This window comes from Passer montanus, unplaced genomic scaffold (assembly GCF_014805655.1).
Source record: "Passer montanus isolate IOZ18808 unplaced genomic scaffold, ASM1480565v1 scaffold22, whole genome shotgun sequence".
Taxonomy (NCBI): domain Eukaryota; kingdom Metazoa; phylum Chordata; class Aves; order Passeriformes; family Passeridae; genus Passer; species Passer montanus.
In genome coordinates this window covers 3,998,873-4,026,307 of record NW_024366815.1, presented here as the reverse complement: position 1 = coordinate 4,026,307, position 27,435 = coordinate 3,998,873, and the positions used below count along the sequence as shown (strand labels likewise).

The 27,435-nt window shown below is 41.0% G+C and overlaps 1 protein-coding gene across 2 annotated transcripts in view; it reads left to right on the top strand.

Annotated features, from left to right (window-relative positions):
- The window catches only part of PLCXD3 (phosphatidylinositol specific phospholipase C X domain containing 3), an 84,088-nt gene that overhangs the window by 39,787 nt on the left and 16,866 nt on the right, over positions 1-27,435 (top strand). For both annotated transcript variants that reach the window (XM_039709990.1, XM_039709989.1), the window contains exon 2: positions 11,927-12,635. In XM_039709990.1, coding sequence (XP_039565924.1) covers positions 11,927-12,635 — 709 coding nt within the window. The remainder of the gene's footprint in view (positions 1-11,926; positions 12,636-27,435) is intronic.

The following is a 27,435-nucleotide window of genomic DNA, read 5'->3' as shown; positions in this document are numbered from 1 at the left end:
GTAACTTGGCAGAGGGGCTGTATTTATGGCCAGAAGAATGAGCCCATGTGCTTCCTTCTGGTGATACTGCTCCACTTGCCCATTCCTTTTCCCAGTCTCTTGAGTTCCTGACTGCATGGGAACCCCTGGGCTGGAGAGGTGCTCCATTTGAGCATGTGTAGCTGGTAAATTCCTAAAGTTTGGGCTTAAGGATTTTTTTTACAGTTTGACAGGAAAAAATTGCTTTAACAGAAAGGACATAGTGGTTTCCATTTGTATCTCAGGCTCCTACGGAAATTGCTTCAGTATTTTCCTCTAGGGCACGTGAAGTTGAACATTACAATGTCTTTGCTTATAGCTGAGAAGATCTGATTGAGAGACTTTTTTTAGAACACCTGGTCTCAGAGGATGAGTCTTGCATTTAACAGAATGGCTTTGTGTCCTGGTTTAGGGCAAATATGGGAGAAAACCTCCAAAAGAGGGCCTCCCCAGAAAGTAAGCCTACATGGTGCCTCCCTACAACCCGTTCAGGAAAAATTTCCTCAAAGAGAAGTGTAAGGATAACAAACTCTGAGCTTCTTCTTCTCCCTGCCTTCACTCTCACAGCCAGTCTTGAAGGCAGAGAATATAATATCCAGCATAAACAGAACACATGATTGGGCATACAAGCATCATAATGTCACCCTAGGACACTTAGGGAATTATTTTGTTTATAAATCTTTGTCAAATCTGCCAAGTAGTGCACAGAAGTAGAACAATGTCTAATGTGAACGTTTGAGGCAACCAAATTATAAATTATAAGGAAGGGTGGCTAGCAAGGGTCGTGGTCAAAATATAAAACACCTGACAAGCTTCCATTTAACTCTTCTTACTTTGCAGTATTTTACATCCTTTTGTTATCTCTCAGGCATGGTGTGGTCAGTCAGCTAAGTCTTTATGCACAGGTTTTTTAAATGATATTTTAAGAGTGTTTCTTTGTGAAAGCCTTTGCAAGCTGACTCAGAAAATAGTATAATAACTGTCCCATCCTGGGGTATAATATTTTGCAGCTTTTACCCCCAGGGAACAGGTGAACTGCTCGGATTTGCCTTGGTTTTTCAAACTCAGTGGCTGAGAAAAAGAAAAGAAAGCTAGCCTGGATTTCTTGTGTGGTAATAGAAAACTTTATCCATGCTGTCTGCAGGCTGTCCCATTCTAGACTTCTGGTAAACTGACTGCCAGTGCACTCATTACAGTGCAGAAAGTAATTTTTCTCTGCATTGCAGAGGTTCTTGCAGCACAGTTTGATATTTGTAAAATTGAAAAATCTTGCCTTTAAATTTCTTGTGATGATCCATCTCAGATGGCAGTGCTTGTCTTGTAAGGTTCTTAAAATTAATAGGAAATCTGATTGAAGTGATCATTCTTGCCACTGGCTTTGCAGTGGGGTTTCATTTTATCCAGATATGCCTCTTGTTGTCCTTTTCTTGGCTTAAAATATGGGTAAAGATATGCAGAAACTATATATGCTGTGCAAGTAGTTTCGGTCAGCTACAAGATCACTAGAATTGTTTAGAAGGGATGTTCAGATTGAGTAGAAAATGTTGCACCTTTTTAATTTTGTTGGGTTTTTAAGATTATTGTTACTGATTTTTAAATAGAAAGAAGAGCTTAATCTACACTGAGTAGATGTGTCAATGTGAGTTAGGAAAGGGCTGCACTGTGTATTTCAGAGAAAAAAAAATCAAAGAAAAGGACGTAGGCAAGAGGTATCAAGTATCAAGAAAGGCAAAAAAAAAAAGTATCCAAAACCTCCTGCATTGCCAAAAAGATACAATAGGTGGCAAGCGATATATCAGTGTAATCAGAGGCAATTATTTTAAAGGAAATTTCTCATGTTTCAAAGTACTAAAGAATGTTTTTCATTAAAGTAAATCAAATAAAAGCTCAAGAAGCAGAAGTTTTCTGATTTGATGCTATTTTAGAATGTGAACATTGAATTACCTGTGCTCTTTGTGTGGATGGAGAGGAAAAAAATATGAGCACTCTCTTTTAGGAGCTTTCTCAGGTGCATGCTGTTCTTCAAGGCTTTTCTGTCAATGATAGCATTTAGATTATGAACCAGAATTATGGTCGGAGGGTGCTCACTGTTGGCAGATGCCATTTCGCAGGCTCAGCAAAGCTGCCTGGGATCATCACAGCCTCTCACTAGTCCCAAAGCTATTGGCTCACAATTCTAGTGCTTCTGATTGCCCCAGGAGATATGACTAGGATGCTGATGACATACTCAGACAGACTGAGCTGGTGCTGGAACAAAATACGCCCCAAACTATTCCTGGCACATTAATTTTATGCTTAGAATCAGATATACCTCTTGCTATTTTTTCCTCTCTTTTTCTTTCCTTTCTTCCTTCACATTCTTGTCTGCTAGTCCCTAAATTAAGAAAAATAGCTAGTATGGTACTTCTGAGACTAGTCTTTAACTAAAGTATGAGATCTGATAGAGATTTCAGATGCATCTGAACACAGCAGTGAGCTTGCAGAGTGAAAAGAAAACGTGTAATTCTAGATTTGCTTGCACAGTTCACAGAAAGGCAAAAACTTGAAAGAATTTTCATTTGTGGAGTTTGGGTAATACAGTAGCTACAGATCTGCCTCAATGAATTTTGTTTCCCAGTGATTAGGTAGTTAATTTGTCTTCAAAGAAATAAAATACAAGGTTATATGTAATGATAATTTATGTGATCTAGAATATTCGATACAATCTCCATATATGCAAACACATAAACAAGACCATGCCACTCTGCATACTACAGCACTTGACCTGCCCCATGCAGGCTGTGGTGGTGTGTCCAGTCTGCTGCTGAAGTTATAAATTCTGATAATCTTAAACCATATGTTTTAGGTGCTTGGTCAATACTGATATAAAGATTATTTTTAAAAACTGTTAGGTTTTTTGTTTTTTGGGTTTTTTTTCACTCTTGCCCTGCCAAAAATGAGGAGCTGATTTACTAATTTTTGTAAGTTTGGGTTGAAATTTCTCCATTAATTCTGCTGTGTTTTAGCCTGATAGGTGAAGGGAGCCTTCTTCTATTACAGAATTTGTGCTTTGTGTCTGCTCACAAAACACTGTGAAATCATGTTTACAGTTTTGGTTGACTGAATAAAGAAAAATAACTTTTTTAGTGGCTTGTTGTGGGCAGGTTTTTAAAGTTTTAAGCCTTTTGCCCCTTTTAAAATTTTCAGTGCAGTGCCCAAATGTTCAACTGTGTTTTTGAATGTGGTATATGCACAAGTAGTATCACTGCCTTCCTCCTTCACCTTTTCTTCTTTGTACAGATGAGAGGTTTAGACCACATTTGGAAAAAAAAAACAGTGGAGAAGACACCAGCTGAATCTCTGTCCTCAGCATGATTCTTTCCACCTTTACATCTATAATGCAAAAAAATATTCCCCACATTTCTGTTTGCCTTTGAGTGCCTGCAGGAGTTCTGGTGGCCTGACTCGCTCTGGATGAGCAGTGGGGAATGGCTCTGGGCATGGAGAGCAGTGCTGCTGCCCTGAGTCTGCCCCACTGCTCCTGCAGCAGTGGGAGAGGGGTTTGCCAAGCTGGGCAAACAGGAGGAGGAGCCTGCTCCACCCTGTGTCCTGGCCTTGCTGCCCTTTTTCTGGTTTCTAGCTGTGTTAATCTTACAGTTGCCTATGTAATATCTGCCTTGTTTAGAGCCTGCATTTGATTAACTGGTTACTCACTTAAAGGTGAGATTTTAGAATAGGTAATCTGAGACTCTTAGAAAGCCCCTGCCATCCATGTGATGCTGCACCATGCTGCCTTCTGAGGGACAGCTGCAGGAAGCCTCCAACGAAATCTATCAGGAGGTGGTTTACCTGGGAAGAAGTGGGAGGCTATCTGCACTTGGCAGTGTCTCAGAAAAAGTTACTTCATCTCATCCTACACAATGAATTACAGGACAGTAAAGAAGTGAGTAAGTAAGAGGGAAAACTCTCAGGAGGGCAGCATGTGCCTGTTAAAGAACAGTTTCTTTAGCAACACTGAGCTTGTGATGGCCCTGATTGTGAATGTGCTCACACAGTTTGGAGAGCTATAAATATAATTATAGCTTGGTTTTTTTATTTCTTTTCAACACAGTATTGAGAATTTGAAAAGTGAAATTGACTGATACAGGGTTCTAAAAGAAATGGGAGCTGGTCTTTGAGTTGGCAGGAGGGAACTTTGAGCAATTGCGTGTGGGTACTTTCCTATACACCAAACATATTAGTAAGAATTGAATAATGAGTAAACTAATCAGATTTGTAGCCAAGCTTGTCGGTCATACTGTGATAATTACTAAATACCCAGGGCCTTAATACCAAGCAGATCCCTCCCCACCTTCCAACCTGTTTTGGTTTTTTAGGAGTTCTTTATAGGAAAGAAGCAGTGCTTAGGCAAGGCACTGATCTTGGCTCAATCTAGTGACCAGAAACACTTCCCAGTGCAGGCACTGCCATATTCCATAAGCTGTTTCTTAACAGCTTCAAATGGTAACAGCTTTGGCCTGAGTGAGGAGCAGTTCATCATGGTCATGGAGTATTGGCAATATCAACAGTAGTAGTCTCTCCATGGATGCAATTATAGCCATGTTCAAAAGTACAAACCAAAATTATTCTCAAGAGTATTTCACAGGTGGTAAGGACATGTAAGAGGAACAAGAGCAAGTAATGTTTTTAAATCCTCTCTCATTGCACAAAAATGTTCTTTTTTTATAGAGAGGACAAAACAAAGTCATTGTTGGTCATTAGTCAAGGTCTGAAAGTTGGTCATTTGATATGGAATGCCATTTCCAGACTGATGGCCTACCAGTTCTGCTTTCTTCCTGGCTAAGGAGCTGCTTCAGCAAGGTGTTTTGGAGAAGTCTTCAATGATCTGTTGTCAAGTCTGCATGTTTGGTTTTTTTATTTTGGTCAGGAGAAGGGAGGATTGGACCAGATGGTCTCCAGAGGTCTCTTCCAAACTCATCTGTTCTGTGAATCCCTGAAAATAAACTCTCTGTTCTGTATTACACTGAACAAGAAGCAGTGATTTGTGCTGGGTTTTGAATGTTTTGTATGTGCAGTTCTAGGCTGTGTCCCAGATCGGTCCAGTAGCTGGTGAGTTTGTTGAAGTTGTGCTCGGACATTTGATGTGGACTGAGGGGCTCCATCTGAGATGCTTTGGCTGGGAAATGCTGAGTTTCACCAGTGGCAGAAGTAGCATTAGAAACCCAGACAGAGGTTGCAAAACACAATACAAAGTAGTTCTGCTCACCCTTGCAAGCAAACCGCATTAAAATGTTTGCATAATGGTTACTGTGCTCCTGCCTGGTTTCTCAGATTGTCCCTTTTGCCGTCAGAACAGTCTCCATAAAGCAGTACAGTCCAGCCTCCCAGTGATGTATTCCCATGCATAGGACCAGGGTCCAAGTTACGTTTCTGTGCAATTCCAGTGGCTGGTCCAGAACCCACCTGGTGGTGGAGAGAATATTGGGGTTGGGGCGGGGTGTTGCAATCACTTCTGGGAAGTTACGGGCAAGAAGGAAGCAAAGGCTTCCACTCCTCACTGTTTCATACATTGTAACCAATGTATTCAAGGCAGAATGAGATACAAGTACAAGAAGAGTCCAATTTCTTGGAGTATATGAGTATAGATATGTATATAGATATAGATATGTATTTATATATGCTGTGTACATGTACATGTATGCAAATTTATAATGTCATGTAAGTATTCCTGTTCTCAGAACTTGTTCAGTATCTGGATTTTTGCTTTATCAGAGGTAGTGTGTACCTCTCTTCCCATGCCTTTAGATTGTAGACTCCTGAGTGTGAAAATGTGACTAAGCCCTGTGACCTTCAGTTGGGGTCAGGAACACACAGCTATTGATGAACACTGGAAGAATAATTGTAAAGGGAGGCAGTTACCTGTGGGGACACTTGGACACTGGGCAATCTATAATCTCTCTGTTTCTCCCAGTTTTGGTTTTGTTTTCCTGTTCGGTGTTTTTATCAAACAAAGCTGGTATCACCCAAGCAGTTTGCATGCTAAAGGGAACTAGACTGCTAAGTCTGAATTACATTGCTCTTGGCAGCACCTTTTGACTTCCTGAGATGTGCTGTGGCTTTGGTAAGAGAACAGCACTCAGCCATCTCAAAAAGAAGGCAAAATACAGTATTGAGGTGCACTAACTCTAGTGTTCATGACTAGGCTTCGGTGTTCCATGAAGTGGCAGTGCAACTAGCTGACAATTCATAGGGCTTCTCCCTTGACTGATTGATTTTTAAGGTCAAAAAAGACAGGGAGAACAGACCAAATGAGATTGCAAGAACATTTGCATTGAACTCCTGTGTATCAGAGGTCATGGGCTTTGTCCTAGCTATTCTCTACACCATCCAAGAAACATGTAAGTTACCTGCTGTCAGTCACTATAGAGCCTTCATTGATAAGGATGTCTTTAAAGAAATTATGTGACACTTCATGTGATATTTCAGCAATAGTCACAAAGGGATGACATCTCCTAAATACAGAAAGACAACAGGTAAAGCTTTTAATGTTACTCAAAGCACTAGTAAAACATTCCACTTCCAGAAGCTATTGGATAACTCGTAGCATAGAGACAAAATATCAGTGAAGGAGGAGGAAGAGTAAAACATGCTAAAACCTGTGATTGGTTGCTTCTATTTGTTTGTGGGTTTTTTTTTCTGGTACCTGTGGATCATCAGGGTGTGATAGCTGCTGTCAGAAGCATATTGGTCAGTACTGTTCAATTCTAGGTGCTGTTTACAAGGCTGTATTTGCCAAGGGATGGCCAGAGATGACAGGGAAGCAAGGAAAGGCATGGCAAAGTTCAGCTACACTTGTCGGCTTTGTAAATTATATATTTAAGTTTAGCCACCAAAAATAGTAGATTTGTTATGCCTCTGTGTAAATCTCCAAGAGACTGAAGAAACAATTCTGAACAAAAATGTATTCTCCCTTAGGGAGGTTCTTTCAGCACCAAGCCAAATTACTTTTTTAATGGGGGGGTTAGCCCTCCAGGGAAGCCATAAATATGTCCATAGTGAGTGGTAGTGGGTTAAATATTCCCAACTGCCCTATTACAGTAATCCAGTAAAGAAAACAGTAGACAGTTCTCCCTAGTAAAAATACTAGCAGGTGTTTTCTAGCAATATAAGTGATACTGCACAGTTTATTCTTTAATATCTAGTTTATGAAAATTTAGTATCTTGGTGGTTGAACCTAGCCACTTCTGTTCTTTGAGTCATCGCTGGTGTAGACACTTTAGGTGCCTCTTGATAATTTCTTATGAATAATGGAATGGTTTGAGTTGGAAAGAATCTTAAAGACCATTTGTTGCAATCCCTTTGCTGAGGTCAGGCACGTGTTTCACTAGACCAGATTATAAATGCTATGCAGCACTTGGCCTTGAACAGTTTCAGGGATGGGGTACCCACAACTTCCTTGGGCAACCTGATGCAGTGCCTCACTGCCCTCTGAGTAACACTGCCCTCTTCTTGACATCTAATCTAAATTTCTCCTCGTTAATTTAAAATTGTTCTTCCTTGTCCTATGGCTGTCCACGTGAAAACTTGCTCTCCCTCTTCTAAATAAGACCCCTTTAGGTACTGGAAAGCTGCTGTTCAGCATCTTTCTGTTCTCCAAGCTTAACAACCCCAGCTTTCTCAGCCTGTCCTCAGAGGAGAAGCCCTTTTATCATCTTCATAATCAAAGGCACTGCTCTGGACTCAACCAGCAGGTCCCTGTCCCTCCTGTGCTGGGAGCCCAGCTCTGGATGCAGTGCTCCAAGTGGGTCTCAGCAGAGCAGAGCAGGGGGCAGAATCCCCTCCCTGCCCTGCTGCCCACGGGGCTCTGGATGCAGCCCAGGACACGTTTGGCTCTCTGGGCTGGCAGTGCCATGGCCGGGGCATGTGCAGCCTCTCACCCACAGCTCCCCCAAGCCCTTCTGGGCAGGGCTGCTCTGGGGCTGCTCATGCCCAGCCTGGGCTGGTACCAGGGGTTGTTCCTACCCCGGTGCAGCACCAGCACTTGGCCTTGTTAAACCTCATCAGATTCTCATGGGTTACTTCTCAAACTTGTCCAGGTCCCTCTGGATGGCATCCCATCCTTCAGGTCTCCTGCCCTGTTCTGCAGTGGACCAGCTTTCTCTGTGCTTTTTTTTGTTGTTGATATATCAGCAGAAGCTGTCTGTTGCCTTTCCCATCCCTTGCAGGTTTTCCTTCCCAGCTGTGCCCTTTCTATCTCCCTCTGTGCCTTTGTCCTCTGTTTCTCCCTGGGAACCTGTCCTTGCTGAAACCTTCTGTAGTGATTTTTTAAGTTTGATGCCACCTCAGACAAACTTGCCTCCTGCCTTACCTCCTTGCTTCTTCACACTCTATTCATGTGCTTTAGAGAAGTTGCTTTTCAAGTTCAGCCCTTTCTGCTGAGTCTCTTGGTATTTAAGGTAATTGAGTTCTTCCAGGCTACCACTTACCAATTTCCTGAACAAGCCAAGACAGTTGCTCTGAAATCCAGGATCTTTATTCTGCTTTTTGCCATCATTGCTTTCCTGAGTATTTCAAATTCTTATTTCTCCTCGTAGTCACTCAGTCTAAGGCGGTCATCAGCCTTTAGGTCCCTATCAATTTCTTCCTTAATTCATACAACATCCAGCAGTGCAACTTCATTACTTAAAGGAGTACCTGCAGAAAAAAATAAGTCTCTGATGCTCTCTGAATTTCCTGCACTCTGCTGTTCTGCTCTGCCAGCAAATGTCTCAAAATTCCTCCATGAAAACATGCAATTATGAAGTTTCTTCCAGTTGTTTAAAGGCTACATCCACTTTCTCTTCTTGACTGGGCAGTGTATAGTATGTGCACACCATGCTAACCCCTTGTTTGCTACCCCCATCATGCTGCTCCATGAGCCTTCATCCTTGACTTCTTGGATATGCTGGGTTGTTGAAATAGTGGGAAAACAGTGTGCAATATTTTAAGAAAATTTTAGACACCAAGTACACTGGTGGAAAAATATGTTTGCACACAAGAGGAATATCATCTTTTGCTCCTTGAATGACTTTGGATGAGTAATTTCCCCTCTTTGCTTCTCCAGGTCTCAGACTGTGAAATCTCTGTGGTACAGACCTACCATAAGATAGATGATGTGCAAGCACTGCCACCTTCCAAAGATTGCAGGCATCATTGCATTTGTGTTCCTAAATGTGACTTGCATCCTCTCTTCATGAAGGCTGAAGTTTGGTGATACAGAGAACCTGCAAGAACACTTTCTTGTGAAAGTGAAAATGTAGGAGGGGAATGTCCCTATGCACAAAAGAGATTTGGAAGGAAACATAGTTGCCAAAACCATGTTTGTACAGGATTCCCTCATTACCAAGAATATAGTGATTTTGGGCATGACAGTGGAAAAGATCATATCCTAATTTGCTCTGCTAAGTGTAAGGATTTTGAATTTCTGTGAGTTATACAAGTAAGCTGTCTGAGACAACAGGGAAGGATTAAGGCAAAAGGAAATGTAGATGAGTGCATGATGAAAATTAATATTAAATTGATCTGTTCAAAGTAGTTATACATATAGAAAGACAAAATATTTACTGTATTTTTTGTTCAGGAGGAATGTTTACATACTTTTGAACAGCTGACCTCTGATTCATTTTGCATCAACCAAGTTAAGCCTTATTTCCTTTTTGTATTCTGCTGTAGGGCTTCCTTGTTTGGGTTACAAAACATGAAAATTCTCAGAGCACTGTGCAGTTTTCTCATTACTGTCCACATAGGAATACCTATTTTTAGGCTCAAATATGTGCATAAAGACTTTAATGAGGAAAAAATATTTTTCTGCCCTGTCCTACTTGCAGTGTCCAGGTATTTCTAACTGTGGTGTACTCATGCGCGCGCACACACACACACACACACATTTCTCTGTGTTTTTCATTACCAGTAGCTAAAAACTACCTGTTGACAGGTTGTTCACATTAGTTTTCTGCTGTGAGAATTGTGCTGCCTTTCTTGACTGAAGCAGTTTTAAAAAGTATTTCAAACCAATATGTGCCTACTGGCAATGCTGGGGTCTAGTTTAGCTACTGCCTTTTCTGCAGCTTCAGGTTGCCCATGTCTGCAGATCAGAAGATAAAAGACAAATGGTTTAATTAGTCTTAATACCATTTTGAGCCTAATGCTCTAACCAATTGATCAGGTTTACACAGGTACTTCATCTGGCATAAAACCCTACATAAATAAAATGTGCTTCAATGGACAAAGCTGGGGGTTGCAAAATCCATCGCTCCTAATATCAGTAGCTGTGTCTTGTTTTAAACAAGACTGGATTTGCTTTGATTTCTAGATTAGTGTAGGTTACACTGAGCAGAAAATTTAATGCATCTCATTGATTTTCCCTATAATACTGTTGATACACAGGTCACTGCTCTAATAATTTGTTTTACCATTAGAATTCTGTATGCAGATCTAGTCCCCAAGGATATCAGTGTGTAACCAGATACTGTGTGATCTAATCAGGTACTGCAAGAAATATATTATCTCTTCAACACCTAGCAGTAGAAAGCTTTATCAAAATGGAAAAATTATTTAATATTTAAAGCAAAATGCAGTTCAGTGAGACAACCATGAGAAGCAGGTGTGCACAACATTTAAAGACATTTCTCAGATTAAACAAAGCCAAATCCAAGCCAGAGTCTAGGACAACTTGTCATAACTCCATTTGTTATTAAAGATGAAAATGTTATAGCTGCTTCTTCAGTTTATACGGTTTATTGCAGTTCAGGTGAGGTAGCATCATTCTCAGAAATGACTGACTAGCAAAATTTAATTAATGTGATAGTTACTTGCTACAGCATGCGTGGTTTGGAAAGCGATTTTGAAAAGCACCTGCAAAAGCATTGGTGACAGACAAGACCAGTGCTCTGAACTCATTTTGATGTAGGATTTGGATCTCTGAGCACCTAGTACTGCAATTCATTTCCAGAATACAAGTCCTGCTGACTTTGAAGGAGTTTTGCAAGCAGTGTGTCTCAGGCTGAGCAGCAGATCTGCTTGCTGCTGCGAGTCTGACCAGAACCATCTACAGCTGGAATGGCCGGAGTGTGGCTCTGACAGCAGCTGGACAGTGTTTCTGTGTAAACTGCCAGGTGCAAACACCAGGTGTTCAGCAGGGTAATGGTTGACAAAGGTGATAAGCATCTCCTAGGGTCAGCTTATCTCTCCATATAACTGCTTTCTTGTCGATGTCTGAATGCTGAGCACTCTTAATTGTGGCTTTTGTTGGAGTTTCTGAATTTTATCACTGGAATGCAATGCTATTGTTGGTTCTACCTCTTGTACTTATTTAGCAAAGGAAAGTAAAGAATTTTTAGAAGCAAATTTTAGAAGGAAAACTTTCAGTAACCGTGTGTATGCCAAATGAGACTTGATTCAAGATAGAAAATAAGATATTTATGTTCCTTTACATTTTTCCAACTTCTATTATATCTGTCTATAAAGGTGTGTGTGGAATGATATTGGTTTGTTTTGGTTTTTTCCTTTGGTTCTACAGACTAAGCAGTGCACAGTTCATTGTTCAGGGCCAAACTCTTCTCCTTGGCTCAAGAGATTAATTGTGGGACTAGCTTTACTACCAGAATTGCTTTGATCTTCAGAGACCACTGGGTTCATTAAGCCTAAAGGCATAAGTAGGAGCTGGAAGAGAGTGACTGAGCATACAGACAAGCAGTGAAACAGACTTTCTTTCAAGTTCCTACAATGTGTTGTTGGGGCAAGTGCTGCCAGACAAATGTACTGTTGTTGAGGGAAAGGGCAGGGGAGGTGGTTGCTGGGTTTTGGTACAGGTCAGAAAATTCTTTTCATTGAGAAAAACCCACTAAGGGCTTTTAATATATTTTTTATATTTTTCTCTCTTGTGTTTTAGGGTCTCATGACTCTTTTAGCTTCTACATTGATGAAGCCTCTCCAGTTGGGCCTGAACAGCCAGAGACGGTCCAGAATTTTGTGTCAGTTTTTGGGACTGTGGCTAAAAAGCTGATGAGGAAGTGGCTGGCTACACAGACCATGAACTTCACCAGCCAGCTGGGGGCAGGTATACGGTATTTTGATCTTAGAATTTCCACCAAGCCCAGAGACCCAGACAATGAACTATACTTCGCTCATGGTTTATTCAGTGCCAAAGTCAAGGAAGGTCTGGAGGAGATCAACGCGTTTCTCACTGAGCACCCAAAAGAAGTGGTCTTCTTGGACTTCAATCATTTCTATGGGATGCAGAAATGCCATCATGAAAAGCTTGTCCAGATGCTCAAAGACACATACGGAAACAAAATGTGTCCTGCTATATTTGCCCATGAAGTCAGCCTCCAGTACCTGTGGGAAAAGGAGCACCAAGTGCTAGTGTTCTACCACAGTCCAGTGGCTGTCGAGGTAGCTTTTCTGTGGCCAGGCCAGATGATGCCAGCACCCTGGGCAAACACAACAGATACAGAAAAGCTGATTCAGTTCCTGCAGGCATCAATCACTGAGAAAAGAAAGAAAGGCTCCTTTTTCATATCCCAAGTAGTGCTGACACCAAAGGCTAGTACGGTGGTGAAAGGAGTTGCAAGTGGTCTCAGAGAAACGATCACAGAAAGGTGAGTTTGTGGCTGGTAACCTGTGCTGACTGTGGTGGATGTGTGTTGGTAGTTTATCCAATTGCTTTTAAAGGCACTCGAGCAGATGCATTTCTTCCATGCTACTGTGGACTACTCAGAACATGGCATAATCCTAAAATATTTAAAGAGAAACACATTGAAGGACAAGCTTTTGCATCTTGAAAGAAAATCTGCCACTGAAGTATAATGAGGTATTAGAGGATTGGCTTAACCTTCTCTTTTTTCTGAATGCAGGTTTTACTAATTTGCTTTGTTTTCCAAATGTGGTTTCTTACCATAAACACTGAATATCATGTCTAGGATTTCCTTACTGGAAAATCTTATCTGTATTATCTAGACAAATCTATCTGTATGATCTAGATAATTTTTTGTGCATCAGGCTTCAGATTTGATTAAAAAAAAAATTGTCCTGGTTCATCAGCAAAGCCTGATGCTGCAGAATTTGCTGTCATATACCTCAAAATGCATGATTTCTCTGTCTCTATACCATCACATACTGTATCAAAGACAGCAGGACACCATTAGAGAGAATTTGACTCCTTTAAGTCTTTCTTCATTTACCATACAGGAAAGAGATGGCAGACCATCGTACATGGAATAGCTTCTGTACATGGAATAGCTTGTTGACAGGCCATTAGTTGTTATATTACAAAAAAAGGCAGCTGTGCAAGACATGCATTATTTATACCATTCTGACTTTGATAAATCACAGCCAGTTTTGAGCTTAAAGGCATATATATGGGACTATGTTCTTGACAACCTGGTAGGAAAACTGAAATTTAATGCCAAGACACAAGAGACACAAGATTTTTCTCCTTAAAAATAAAGAACAGTTTCAGAATGTAAAAAAAAAATTACAATGAGGGTCAGTGGCCTGCTGATGTTTTGCTCTCTGCATGGATGTTCCTGTGACAGGAAGGTCTGTTGGGAGCATATCCCCTTCTATTAATTGAAAGATGCAGTGTCTGCAAAGAAAACATGCCTCATATTTGAGAAAGGTTGAGCTGTTTGTACAGCAGCTTTCCAAAGCAGCTCTTAACTTGAAAAAATAGGTAAAAAGTTTACCTGGCTTGGTGAAACACTGACATGGAAGGTTTTATGAGCAGTAGAATGTGATTTAGAAGCGCTTGTGTGACTGCACTTGCACCTGTTGGTAAAACTTCACCTGTGTTTAGGGGCTCCATCGGACTGGGGAGTGTCCCTCTCTCCTGAGTCTGAAGAGCACTTCTCTATACTAAAACACTGCTTTGTTGATGGATTTTAATGATAAACACCTTGTTGTTAAGGAACTTCTTCCTCTGGTAAACATCTTCCTAAGTGCTCTTTAGAACAAGAAGTAGAACAATCAGGAAACTAAGAGGTTGTTCTTAAAGCTTCTTGTATCAATCAAACCCCATTTCCTTCATCTTTGGCTTATAATGTGCTTTTTAGAAGCTGCTTGTAAAGTAAAGACTTGAAATAGATGGTGAATATGTTTGACTGAATTTTGAACGTCCAGAGCTGTTGAACTCTTAGTATGCCTTTCCCAACAGCAAATCTTGAAATTGTAACTACCTTCAAAAGTCAATACATAATTTGGCTAAAAAACCTGGAAATGTTGTTTTGCCAGATTTCTGAGATTTTTCACATGATCCCCAAGTGTGTAGTCACATTTCTACGTGAAAAGTGGTTTCCTTTTTTGCATCATTCTTTTAGCCATTATGAGAAAAATAGACCTTCAAAATAATCTCCAAGGCCAATATTTAGTCTTCCAAGTATGGCATTTTTAATTTTTATTTTTAATACAAAAATAGACTGTAGGAAGGAACAGGCTTGAAATTTATGATAATGTTGATAGAAACTGAGCCGGTATTTTGAGTTAACTGCTCTAAAAGTAAACATCAAATATATTCAGAAGTGCTCCTCATTTTATGATGATTCTGTTAAAAATAAATAGGCAAGCAATTAAAAGATGAAGTATAATTTACACAGTAGAATTTGCACAGTTGTCTTCAATCTCCCTGCCTTAATGTTTCAGTAGCTTAAAAATATGTAATCCACACCAAAGGTAACAAGACATACGTTCCAGTTGTGCTGTGTTTGCCACCTCGAACGACCACTCAGTAAAAATGTTATTTTGTCCTTTTCAAAATAAATTCCCATCTTTGTGTCCAGGTAGATAACATATGTGCTTTTGTTGCCAGTTCCTGCATAGACTTATTCATTATACTGTTTTCTCCTTTTTAAGAAATGCTGGTGAAGAGTCTTACATTAAGAATGCAGTTATCTTGCTTCTGGAAGCAGTTTTGTAACCATATTTGGAAGGGGTCTTTCCCTCTCATTGAATTTTAAAAGTTCTGAATGCAAATGAATAAGGTTGAATTTTTCAAATAATTCTGGTGTGGGGGTTTGTTGTTTGGTTTCGTTTGGGTTTTTTTTTTCCCCAAAATTAAGTATTACATTTAAGAAATATTCCTTTTGCATTTTGAATAAAACATATAGTAATTTCTTTTGTTTTGTTTCTCCACCTGCACAGTGACCTTTTGCGTACTGATTTAGTTTTGAAAATAGGGCAAAATTTAGATCCTCTCAGATGCAATGAAACTTGTCAGATTTTGATCTCTGAAGTTGTTTTTTATAATGAAATTGTTTATGATTTGAAGAGCAGTGTCTGCCTTAGAGGGAGAGCATGGTTTCTCTCAGTCACAGCATCCGTTGGCCTGGAAAATCGTGAGCAGACTCCATACAGCAATCTCATCCGGACTGCATTCTGCTGTTTTGCAGCTTTCTTTGGGAAAGAGCACAGTGAAATTCTCCTCTTAGCCAAGATGGATGGTGTAATGGCTTTTGATCATGACTGCCTATGGTGGTGGAGGTCCACATGCACACTGAAGTAGAGAAGTCTTCCAAGGCAATATATTTCAAGAGGAGAAGGGCTGTTACTCCTTAACCTGTTCCCTAGAGTGCAGATATGCAAGCTGTGAGGGCCAAAATAACCCCAATGCCAAAAACCAACAAAACATTTTCATGCTCCTAAGACTCGATTCAGTGAAGATATACCAGGAGTTTCCTACTGATAATGTTTGCTCACAGGATTGGCTGTCATAACTGGTAGTGTTCTGTGGTACGGTAATTAGAAAGAAGGAGACATTTAAAGTTTTGAAGCTTTCTGTCCTGCACAAACACATGAGGGCAAAGCTGTTTCTTGTAAGGTCTTCCTAGGACCACAGTTCAATGTAACAAAACTTGGTAACACAGATTTCACCTTCACTTCTTTAATGAGGAGAATTGCTTGCATGTGTGCACATTATGTTTCTTAGATTTGATGAAAAACTTTGAGGACTATCAATGTGTTTCCAGGCTTAACATTCTGTCACACATGCAATTTAGATGCCAAAAAATTTTCTTTGATTAGCAAACAATATATGCCAAATGAATTACATTTGCTGTGCTCATTGAATTAACTTCACAGTGAGGCAGCTGCCATCAGTATATCTGAAAGGTGGTTGTGAGACACCCTTTTGATTAGTGTAGAGCTGTTCCTTATAATCTAGTTTGCTTTCTGATTTGCAGTGAAATTACTAATTTTATCTATGACACTTGAGACAAGCGTGATACTCTCTTTGTTGTCTCTGTCGTTTATTAATGTAGCAGAAGAATAGATCTCCTTCAGAGGATGCAGAAATCCTGTGGTACTTGTAAAGCTTTCAAAAAATAAAAAGTAAACACATACCCCACCAATTGTCACTTGATTTCCAAATTAATCTCTAAGGATAATGTTCCCTGTGGCTCACATATGACTAAATCCTTGCCTACCATGCTAAAGCTTCCTCCTTAGCAACCAAACCAAATTTAATAAAAAATGTCCTGCACATGAGAATAAACCTTTTGAAATGGAGGCAAAGCATCCAATTCACGCTATTAACAGAAGGGGTGGTAAGTAGGCCACAGAAACTGTCAGGAGAAAATCCATCTCTGAGTACAGTCATGAACTAAGCGGAGTCAGATTTAGCTAGAGTATGGATATTAGATGATTAGGTGGATATTGTATGGAAAATTATTCCTGAAGTTGCAAGAAGTAGGATTTTTTGAGTCAGTTACTGATGGTACCACACCTCCATCAGCTGAATTTTTGAGTTTCTGTGTGACAGGAAGAGAGGTAATTGATCATATTTTAATCCACACTCCATATTGGCTGATGCCATTCTTAAACTATTTTATATGAAAAAGAAAAACAACAGAAATGGCAACTATGTTTTCCTAATTTTCTGCATCCTACCTGACTGTAACCTTGATGACTGTCTCCGTTATAGGCTGCAGGAGAGCAGCAGGCTCCAGTGAGCTGGTTCCAATTTTAGAACTCAAGAAGCTGATATGTCAGCTCTTTAGCTGCTGAGAGGTGAGGGGAGACTCAGTCCCTCACTAATGTGTACGGTACAAGCACGCCTGAACACACATTTGCCTTGGGACAGAGCTGTCTTTTCCTTTTTTTCTTTTTTTCTTTTTTTTTTAGTTATTATTTCCTGACCACAGGAGGCACAAAATGGAATTCTGGTATATTAGCAGGCTATTCAAAAGAACTCTGGGCAATCCAGACAAATCCTTAGTATTTCTGTTCTTCCTCAAACTATCCTTAATTACTTTTCCAGTCTTTCTACAAAACAGGCAGTCACTGTGTTTCCACACAGAACAGCACAGGGAGATTTCATTGGAAGAATCTATCTACCAAGTCAACAGGCCTGCACAATGAAACCCCCAATGGGCTGTGTATGTGTAGTGGCATTTCATCATCAGACCATCTGTCTGCATAAGAATTTTAGTATAGCATTCCCACAGGAAGGGCTCTGTGGTTGTGTCTGATGGCTCTGGTTTGAACTTGGAACAGTACTAAATTGTCACAAAACACAGGAGCACAGGTTTTTAATAGCTTTGCTAAAGTATTTATCTACATACCCAGTAGTAGCCTGTGGGATTTGGTGGAGGAAGAAGATTGGCATGGTGACCACCACAGTGACCTCTGTGATCAGTGGCTTGGCTTTTGGGTGTTTGTTTGGGGTAGTTGTCCTGATGATTTCCTGTGGCAGGTATGGGTGTCTCAGAGTTTTTCCCTCTGCTTGGTGTGCTTATGAGTTTTATCATGTTGGGCATCAAAACACCTGCTTACAGTTACTGTGTGTGCTGTGTGCCTACTTGTAAATATACTTTATGTTTTCCTGTTGTTCCACTCTGGGCACAGTGTGACCTGCACATACAGACAGCAGCAAATGTTTTTCATCACAAAAAAGGAAATGTTCATTCTCTCAGCTCCACTGCTGTAAGCTGTCTCTAACATCTACTTGTCTCAAAGATTTCACACTTCACTCTTTGTGGCTGCTGTAGTGAAATTGCAAATGTCTCATTAAGTCGCTTGGGTTTTCTTTGATCTTTCTGCATTACTCAGATCACTAAGGAAACTCAAAAGCTAATAGATGCTAACAAGTGCTGACCCCAGGGAAAATGCATTTGCTAATGTTGGGCCTGGGTCTGTGTAGCTGCTTCTACTTCATTGTGAAGGAAATGGTTCCTTGATGGGTTGATATTTCTGCTATTCGTTTGTAAGGTGCAAAATGAGCACAGATGCGGCTAGCTGATGACGGAGGGGTGGGGGGGGCAGCAGATCCCCCCTTGAGCCCTGTTGAATCCCAGCTACCAGTCACAGCACAGCATAAACAAAGAGCAGCACCACGAGTCCCGGGGTAACTTTATTTGATGGTAAAACTTCCTCTCTTCTGAGTCCCTGGACCCCAAACTGGGGGCAGACAGGAGCTTCTATACGGGGGCAGGTCTCAATGGAGGGTACAATCTGCAACAAATTAGGAGAATTGGGAGTAACAAACGAGGCAGGGAATGCAATGTGTAAACCAATAAAGAATCTCAAGGGAGGAGAATAGTTTAAGCGAACTAATAAAGTTTGGAGAAATACAGAACTGACAGGGAAGTTTCTCTAAAGAAGGCATGTTCAAAAAGAAGCTGGTGTCTAATAACAGAAAAAGTGACGAAAGGAAAAGGGCAGGAACAAAAAGGAAACAGCATAAAGATCTACAAAATTACAAATCAAACAATAAATCTACCAATAAAACAAAAACACACCACAGCACACAGAGATTTACACAATCATGCTTTTCCGGATGTATTCACAAGGTGATGTTCAAGTTGGTAATAATGTTCTTTAAAGCAAAGATGTTTCACTGAAACACAAGCAAATACAAACTCAGTAGATATGGCAACGTCCATGTCTCTGCATTGTTAGCTCTTGCATGCTGCAAACCACTGCTGCAAACCATGCTAGTCTACTTATAGGACTATTGAAGTAGATATATATGCACATCCTTGTCAAAGTTTAGGCAGAGAAGTGGACAGTTCTGCACGAACTAAGATACTCATTATATGTTTGGATCAAACTTCCAAAAAAAAAATTTCCATTTTTAACCTTCTGTTGCTGCTCCACAGTCCTAGAGGGGTAGGATATGAATAGAAATGTCAAAATAAAACCCTGTCAGCTTGTAAAACCATGTTGAACATGCTGTATCATTTTTTTTATGTGTTTGAGAAATTCTCAGCAGCCTCTAAAACCTTAGAGGGCTTTCAAATGTAGTCTGGAGAGAACATATCCACACCGTTCCTGAAGAAGTCACCTGCATATCCCCAGCTTCTACAGTGGGTATCTCCACTTGGCTGGTAGGAAAGATTTAAGACAGGAAGGGGTCTTAAAGGAGCCTTAGCGACAGAAACCTCTTAAATCCATTTTCAGGAGATATACCAAGCCTGCAATTAATTTAGTTAAATGCTTCCCTGTGCTTACAAACAAATGGACTTTGTGGGCTGAATGAGCAGTTGGCCATGCAGGTACAGCCAGAGATGTGTTGGATAGAGCACGCAGAGGAAGCAGTAGGGATTCTGGCACGCTGCTCCCACAACTGTACAAAGAGATCACTGCAAGACAGGGCTGGAAATAGTGAAAACAGGCAGGCCAAATGTCTTGTTGATGCCTCATACTTTCTGTATGATGCATCATACCTTCTGTATGATGCAGAATTTGCATAAGCTGCAAAAATGCCCATGCTTTTCTTTTGTTAAAGCACAGGTGATATGGCTTTTTCCCTAGGAATTTGATAATGTCTGTGGGTTGAAATGCAATTTTTCTTAAGGAGCCACTGTCACTGTGAAAGATGCAGGTTTCATGAATACAAATCCTTCAAATATCCAGCCTTCTTTTATTGATCTTGTCTTTACAACTTCACTTTTAGGCAAATTTTAATAATAATTTTTTGGGGCGGAGGGAGGGGAGGGCTAGGTCTAATACACAAACTTGATGTAGTCAAAGATTATAAAAAGAATTGGACTGTAATTATAATTATATAATTGCATGTATTGTCCTGGGTTGTATAGTTGCCCTAGAGAACACAGTCTGTTATATTAAAATGTCTTTCAGTATTTATTCCAGACACTAAGAAAAATAATAAAAGATATATCTATAAGATGCTGAATGATCATACAGTGGGATTTGACCTTTGGCAATATTTTAATACTGTAGCTGTTGATCTGAGGGTTTTTGTAGCTAAGCAACTGTCATCCAGAATGTATTATATCATAAAAGAGTATTAAGATATGAAGGAGACTAAGTAGTTTGAGTGAAAGGGGAGCCATGGTGAGATGCAGGCACTTTCCTATTGAATATTTTTGTTTTCAGAGGTATAGCACAAAGGATGAACCTTACCATGATTTGTTCTATGGTGGGGTATTGAAACCTTCATCCTGCACTCTCAGTTCTGTGAGCAGACACTGTTGTGTAGTAAATCAAATATGAAATTTGATCTTATGTAACTGACATATTAATTTTGCTGCTGGACAGCAAAGACAGACTGCCATGGATCTTTATTCTCTTCTTACTTGGATTTAGAATCAAAGACTCAAAAAGCTTGGAAGAGACCTTGAAGGTTATTGAGTCCAACCTTTGTCCAAATACCATCACACCAAGTGTAACACAAAGTGTTACAGTCTGAGACTGTAACACAAAGTGCCACATCCAGTAATTTGCTGAACACTTCCAGGATGGTGATTCCAGCACCTCTTTGGGCAGCCAGTTCCAATTCCTAAGCATCCTATCAGCGAGGATGTTCTTCCTGATGTCCAATCTGAACCTCCTCTGGTGCAGCTTGGGGTCATTTCCTCATGTCCTGTCACTGGTTGCCTGGTAGAGCAGGTCAACCACACCATGTTGCAACCTGTACTGCTTTGTAGAGAGCAAAAAGTTGACAACTGAGCCTCTTTTTCTGCAGGCAAAACTACCCCAATCACTGAGATACTCCTCATTTGACTTACTCTCTAGACTCTTTCTCAGCTATGATGCCCTTCTCTGGACTCACTCCAGCACCTCCATGACTTTGGTGGAATGAGGGGCCCAAAGCTGGGCACAGGATTTGAGGTGTGGCCTCACCAGTGCCCAGTACAGGGGACAATCCCTGCCCTGGCCCTGCTGACCACACCATGGCTGATCCAGGCCAGGATGCCATTGGCCTTCTTGGCCACCTGGGCCCAGCCTGGCTCATGTTCAGCTGCTGTCAGCAGCACCCCCAGGTCCTTTCCAGCCTCTCTGTCCCAGCCTGTGGCACTGCCTGGGGTTGTGACCCAAGGGCAGGACCCAGCACTGGGCCTTGTTGAACCTCACCCCACTGGCCTCAGCCCATCGATGCAGCCTGTCCAGATCCTCTGCAGACCCTTCCTGCCCTCCAGCAGATCAACACTCTAGCCCAACTTATTTACATACTCTGATGTCTGAAACTGGCTTTGCTTTTCCAGTGAGACCTGTTCAAATTACAGCTCTGAGGCAAGGCTATAATCCCAAATGATTCCTGCAGGTATCCTAGCACACTGTGTTGCTTGAATAATGGGAAAGTGGTCATTTTGTCTAGTGTTCACTGCTTTTTCTCAAGGTTTGAGTGGATATTGAAAAGAAACTTGCCTCCTTGTGAGCAGGCTTTTTTTCTCAGAGCTATGTTCATTACGATTTGTCTTGGATTTGCATGTCTTACCAGAGAAGAGCAACTACAGGGCCACCTCTCTGTTCCCTGCTTCTGGCTGAGGAAAACACTGAAAGAGTGAGGTCTTGGCTCCTCACAACTTTTCACAGTCTCTCAGCTGACCTCTAGCTGTGTGGGTCTTGTGCCAACCGCCCTCTGTCAAGAGGAGAATCTGCCTCTGCTAAAAGAGCACTGTTGTTGCATCCTTTCTTCGCCCCTTTCTTCACCTCTCTCCTCCCACATACTCTTTTTACTTAGATTTGCTTTTCTCCTCTAAACTATTGCAAGTAGTCACCCCAGCAAGCTTCATTTCTACTTCAGCCGCAAGTGAGGTGCTGGTTAGTGTTTGTGTAATTAGGGTGAAAATATAAACCTGAAGCCAGAATGTTACTAGCCTTTAAAGATGGTAAAGATTTAGGAAAGGATGTTTTGTACCCAGGGATGCGCTTTCAGGCTGTTGTCAGGTGCCAGGCGGGTGGTCCTGAAGCTCATTGCTGCATGTCATCAAGGTACTTGTGTGCTGTCCAAGACTGGTGCCATTTCCATGAAGAGTAGGAGCACATGGCATGGGGGGTGTCTTTGCCCAGTGTGTTAAGCATCCTTCTACTAAAGGTAAAAGACAGGACTCAGCTGAAAGAGGTGAGCAAGGTCCCTGCAGTGGATCTGCAAACAAGAGTAGTGCCTTGCCTTTTGCCCTGTTTTCACACCAGGCACAACGAGTTCTTCTGAGCCTGTTGCTAATTGCAACTCAGAACATTTGGCTGATAATGATCTGTCTTGCCTAGTGGCATTTGCTGCTGGCTTCCTCTCTCCATCAGACAGCGTTTCACTGCTGTTAGTGTCTGGCTGTGCTGGAACAGGAGCAACATAAATCCAGATGAATGGTTTTATTTGGGTGGAAAGCACCCTCATTTGAGCTCAGCAGTCTGAGGAACATTTGTGGAAGTATTAATCCATATGATGAACACCTGGTTTGTCTGTTTTTTGGCTTTTTTTTTTTTCCTTCTAAGCTATTTCTCATAAGAAATACAGGTGGACTGTTTGAAAAATACTTTTCAGCTCTGGAAGGACATTGTTTTTTCTTTGGTAACTGGAAGTATAAGTATCCAAAAGAGAGCTACAAAGATGCTGCAGAGTCTAGAGGAGATGCTGTATGAAGAGTCACTGAGTTCACTTGGCTTGTTCAGCCTGGAGGAGTCTCAGAGGAGAGTTCATAGCAGACTGGAGCTTCGTCACAAGGGGAAATGGAGAGGCAGGCACTGATCTCTCTGTTCACCAGTGACAGGACCATGGGAATGGCATGAAGCTGTGTCAGGGGAGGTTTAGATTAGATATCAGGACAAGGTTCTTTACCTGGATGGTGGTCAGGCACTGGAACGGCTCCCCAGGGCAGTGGTCACAGCACCAAATGCAACGGAGTTCAACAAAAGTTTGGACAATGCTCTCAGGCACATAGTGTGACTATTGGGGTTGTCTTGTGCAGGCCAGGAGTTGGATTTCAATGATCCTTGTGGATTCCTTCCAAGTCAAGATATTCTATGATTCTATGAAATAATGCATTGCATGGACTGACATCCAGGGTTAGTTACTATAGTATCTTCTCAGTAACTTTCTGGATTTCTCTCCTGCTAACAGCCAGCACTGACCGTACCAGCTGCCCAGCTCTTCTGAGAAGAGAGGGTGTATCTCTGGAGATACAGATTCACATCTGCTTGTTGAAGTGGTGTGTGTTTTTCTCCAGGCCATGCTTTGTGAACTAGTGTTGTCTCTTCAATAACATCTCTGTTGACGCACATTATGCCAGTGTACTGGGTCACACTGACAGAGGTTGTGTTGTCCAGCAGATCTACCCCAGTCTGTGCTGAGGCAGAGGTGTGCAAGGTCTTTCTGCTGGTCTTTGATGCAAGTGCTTAGCCAAGACTGACCAGCATTAGCCTCTGGTGTGAGAAGTTTACTGGAGGAAGAGGACGGCAGCATCTCTGTGATGAATGTGCAGCTTGGTCTGTATTCCACAAGATGAGCGTGAGCTGCCGCAGGGACTCTCAGGCACCGTGTGTGGCTGAGGTGGCAGGTCTGCTTTTCTTTGTGCTGATGAAGCAGCATGACTCAATGCTATGATGATGGAGAGGGGAATGACTTCTTTTGGCAGCCTTTCTTCCCAGATATCTCAAGTGAGTTCGCATTAAAGCAGGGAGGAAAACTACTATGAGGGAGATCAGATTTGTATTCTTTTCAGGAACTTGGTAGTATGTAAGCATATGGGACCTGATGAGATGCATCCTAAAGTCCTGCGGGAATTGGCTGTTGGAGCTGTGTAAAACCTTTGACATGGTCCCCCACGACATCTTCTCTCTAAATCAGAGATGGATTTGATAAGTAGACTTTGGTAGATGAGGAATGGCTTGGGTAGATATCCAGAGTATAGCTGTTAAGAGCTCAGAGTCCTCCTGATGGACATCAGTGACAAGTTGTGTCCCTCAGATGACTTTTAAACATCCATTTTAAAACAAACAGTTCAGTTATTTCATGACCTCTTTGCTAAAGTGTTTCTCAACCAAGTGCCTCTCTTTTCTTCTCTCCATGGGGATTTTTGTTTATTGCTGATGCATCCTCTTTAGTCCCTCGGTAAATTTTTACAAGATATATAATGTATTTTTTTAGTCTACCTTTCCCTGTGGTTGGTAACCATGGTTCATTGCTGTGGAGTTCTTGTTAAATAAAATATGAGATCAATTCAAAAGTTATCAGTATTACTGGAAACATAAGACTTCTCACAATGTCTGCCTATTTTTAGTGCTGATCAGAACCAGTAAGAGTGCTCCAAGTCACCAAATAGTTTTTTGTTTTTAAAGCTAATTTGAGATCACATCAGTGGTACATTGTTTAATATTTTATTTCCTTTGTTAAGAGTTTGGTCTACAGTTATTAGTTTTTTAGATCTGACATTAAGTGCATGTTTCTGTGACTTTTTTCAACCCAGAGATTATAAAGCCATTTTTTCTTTTTCCCATTAATGCTATTTTTTATTGACAACTGTCGGTATTTTAAAGTCTACTCTTTTTTTCCCCCCCAAGAATGTTCCTTTACATGTTTTTCCCCAGGGAAAAGTCTATTTTAACAAAATACTTTACGTCAAAACATTTTGATTTTCACTCCTATTAGTTCTGTCTTGTCTTTAGATTTATGTTACATTCTTAATTGCAATATTTAATGCTGTTTCTATATTCACAGCTTTTAATTTTTTATTCAAAAATAGGTATTGGATTTTATTTTGTGGAAAGGCCAAAATTTTTTGTTGGCTTTCTAATATGAAACAAAATCACATTTTGAAGTGCTGGAGTTTCACGGAACAGCAGTTCTTGGTTTCAGAATCTTGGTTTCACAACTATTTAGTACCACAGTGGATGTCTAGCACTGAAGCATCCAGCGTTCACCTGGCCCTTGGTATCACAGTTGATCAAGTGACAATCTTTATGTCCCATTCTCAATATCCATTTTAACTTTGATCATGACCTTGAATTCTGCTGTAAATAAGGGAGTTTGCTGCTAACACAAAGAGTCTGTTATTGTAACTGAGGAAAGCTGAGGGGTAACAGACCTGGATATCTGCAGAAGAAGTGAGATGAAATTCTGTGGTATAAAACGTAAGGTCATGATGATGGGAGCATGCTCTCATAAGGCAGGATCTCATCAGCTGGGATTGCCAGGCAAGGTAGCTGCTGTAGTGTCTCCCATGGTTGGCTAAATGTTAGCCCTTGGTGGAAACCGTGTAGAAGAAAGGGTGATATATCCTTGTGTTATGCACCTAAACATTTACAGCCTGCACAGAAAGACTACCATCTGAGGTATGATATCTTTTTGCATTTTCAATGCAGTTTTGGTCATCCATGTTCTGAGTAGATAATACTGGCATAGCTGCAGAGAGGGACTGCTAACTAGGATAAACAGAGCTGCAGAGAGGGACTACTAACTAGGATAAACAGGGAGTGGATTGCTGAAGACACTGAGAAAACCTGTTTTGTTTATCCTGGCACAGTGAATCCTGAGAGATTCTGTGATTACCTACTCACTGTAAATATCATGGGAATAAATACCAGTGAGAGAAAACAGTTTAGGCTAAGGGCCAGCATTCTTAGAAGAGCAACACTGACTAAATAAATTTAATCTGGAAGTGAGAAAAGGGCTCCCTACAGTGAAGTTTTCCAGCTGAAAAAGTGGGAGTGAAAAAACTGACTGCTTTTAAGATGAGCTTCATCAACTTTTGAAAGAAGAGCAGAGATCACTAGTAGCAAGTTCCTCCCAGACTCCATTCTATAAGAGAATGTCATGGCTGCTAACCTGTCTTACCAAAGCACCTTACCATGGCACTTGCTTTGTGACTGGAGATGGGAGGACAGGACCTCACTGTGCTCTGCTCCCTGCTGATCTGCTTGTGGGAGCCCTGGGAGAACTCTGGTCCAGACTGAGACATGGGATGGGAGCTCCCACATAGGGGTGGGGAGACAGGTACTCTTGCAGTATTCATTCATGACCCCACTGAGTGTTGAGAAGTCAAAGAAGTCTGTATGGGGCACAGCTCCCATGTCGGCAGAAAGATAACCTGGTGAGCCTGTCTCTACCAGCTGTATCCCGGACAAACATTTCTCACTGTAAAAGAGCAGTGACTATTTTGTAATATCTCCTGGGTACTATATTTTGGATAATTATAATTGGCATAGTAAAACCATCATATGAATGGTTTGGGCTTGTTAATTCTAGGTTGTGAGGAAAGTTAAGTAGAAGGAATGAGGAATAGCTCTGGGAAGGCTGCTCCTGGTAAATGATTCACAGCAATGCCCAGGATGCTATTTAGGAGGATAGTGCCTCTGGGATCCAGCTGATTAACAAAGATGGTTTAGCTGTAGGAGTCCAGAGCTAGAAGCCAGAAGATGTATAAATTATAATAAGCAGCTTGATCCTTCTCTGTGGTGAGGTGAAGTAGTTTTTGTGGAGGAGGTAATAGGTGTGTGCCTGTGGTCCAGGCACCAGGCTGGAGTTTTGGGGCACCCCAGCACTAGAGGTGGTCATGACAGCAGTGAAATAAGCATCCTTATTATATGTGCTGTGAATCCATTTGGTGCATGCCTTACAATGGAGATGATAAAGCCAACCTTGCAGATGAAGGCTTGGTGAAGAAAAATAAAGAGATGTCAGGAAGCAGAAGTGATGCCTCAGGTGTAGAGAGGTACAGCAGAGAGGAGTTTGTGGGCTAAATGAAATGCACTGGGAAAGCAGAATTGTGAATGTTATTGATTCTATTTGTGAAATGGGGACAAACTTGAACACTAGTTGTATATGCGAAAAATATGTAAGAAAACATTTACATGTGATATTTTCAACCTAAGTGTTTTAGAAATATTGAAGTGTTTTGACAGTTTTAAGAGAACCAAAGAGTGAGAAAATAATGTTTAATTGGCTATGCTGAACATGAGCTACACATTTAATATATTTTTAATTAACTGAAAAACTGTGTGTTCCTATGTCATTTTGTTTCCACCATCTAATTTTCTGACTTGTTTTAATCACAACATCATTCAAATCAGAGCTGTAATTATGCCCAATTTCTGTTACTTGGATGTGCTGCCTGAAACCCTTACTATATTCTTTGCTTCTTGCTGTCCAAATAGCAGTAGGGATGAAAAACTACTATTTCCCTTCTTTGGAGGTAATTCTTTCTCTTATAATTTTCCGTTTCAACTTTA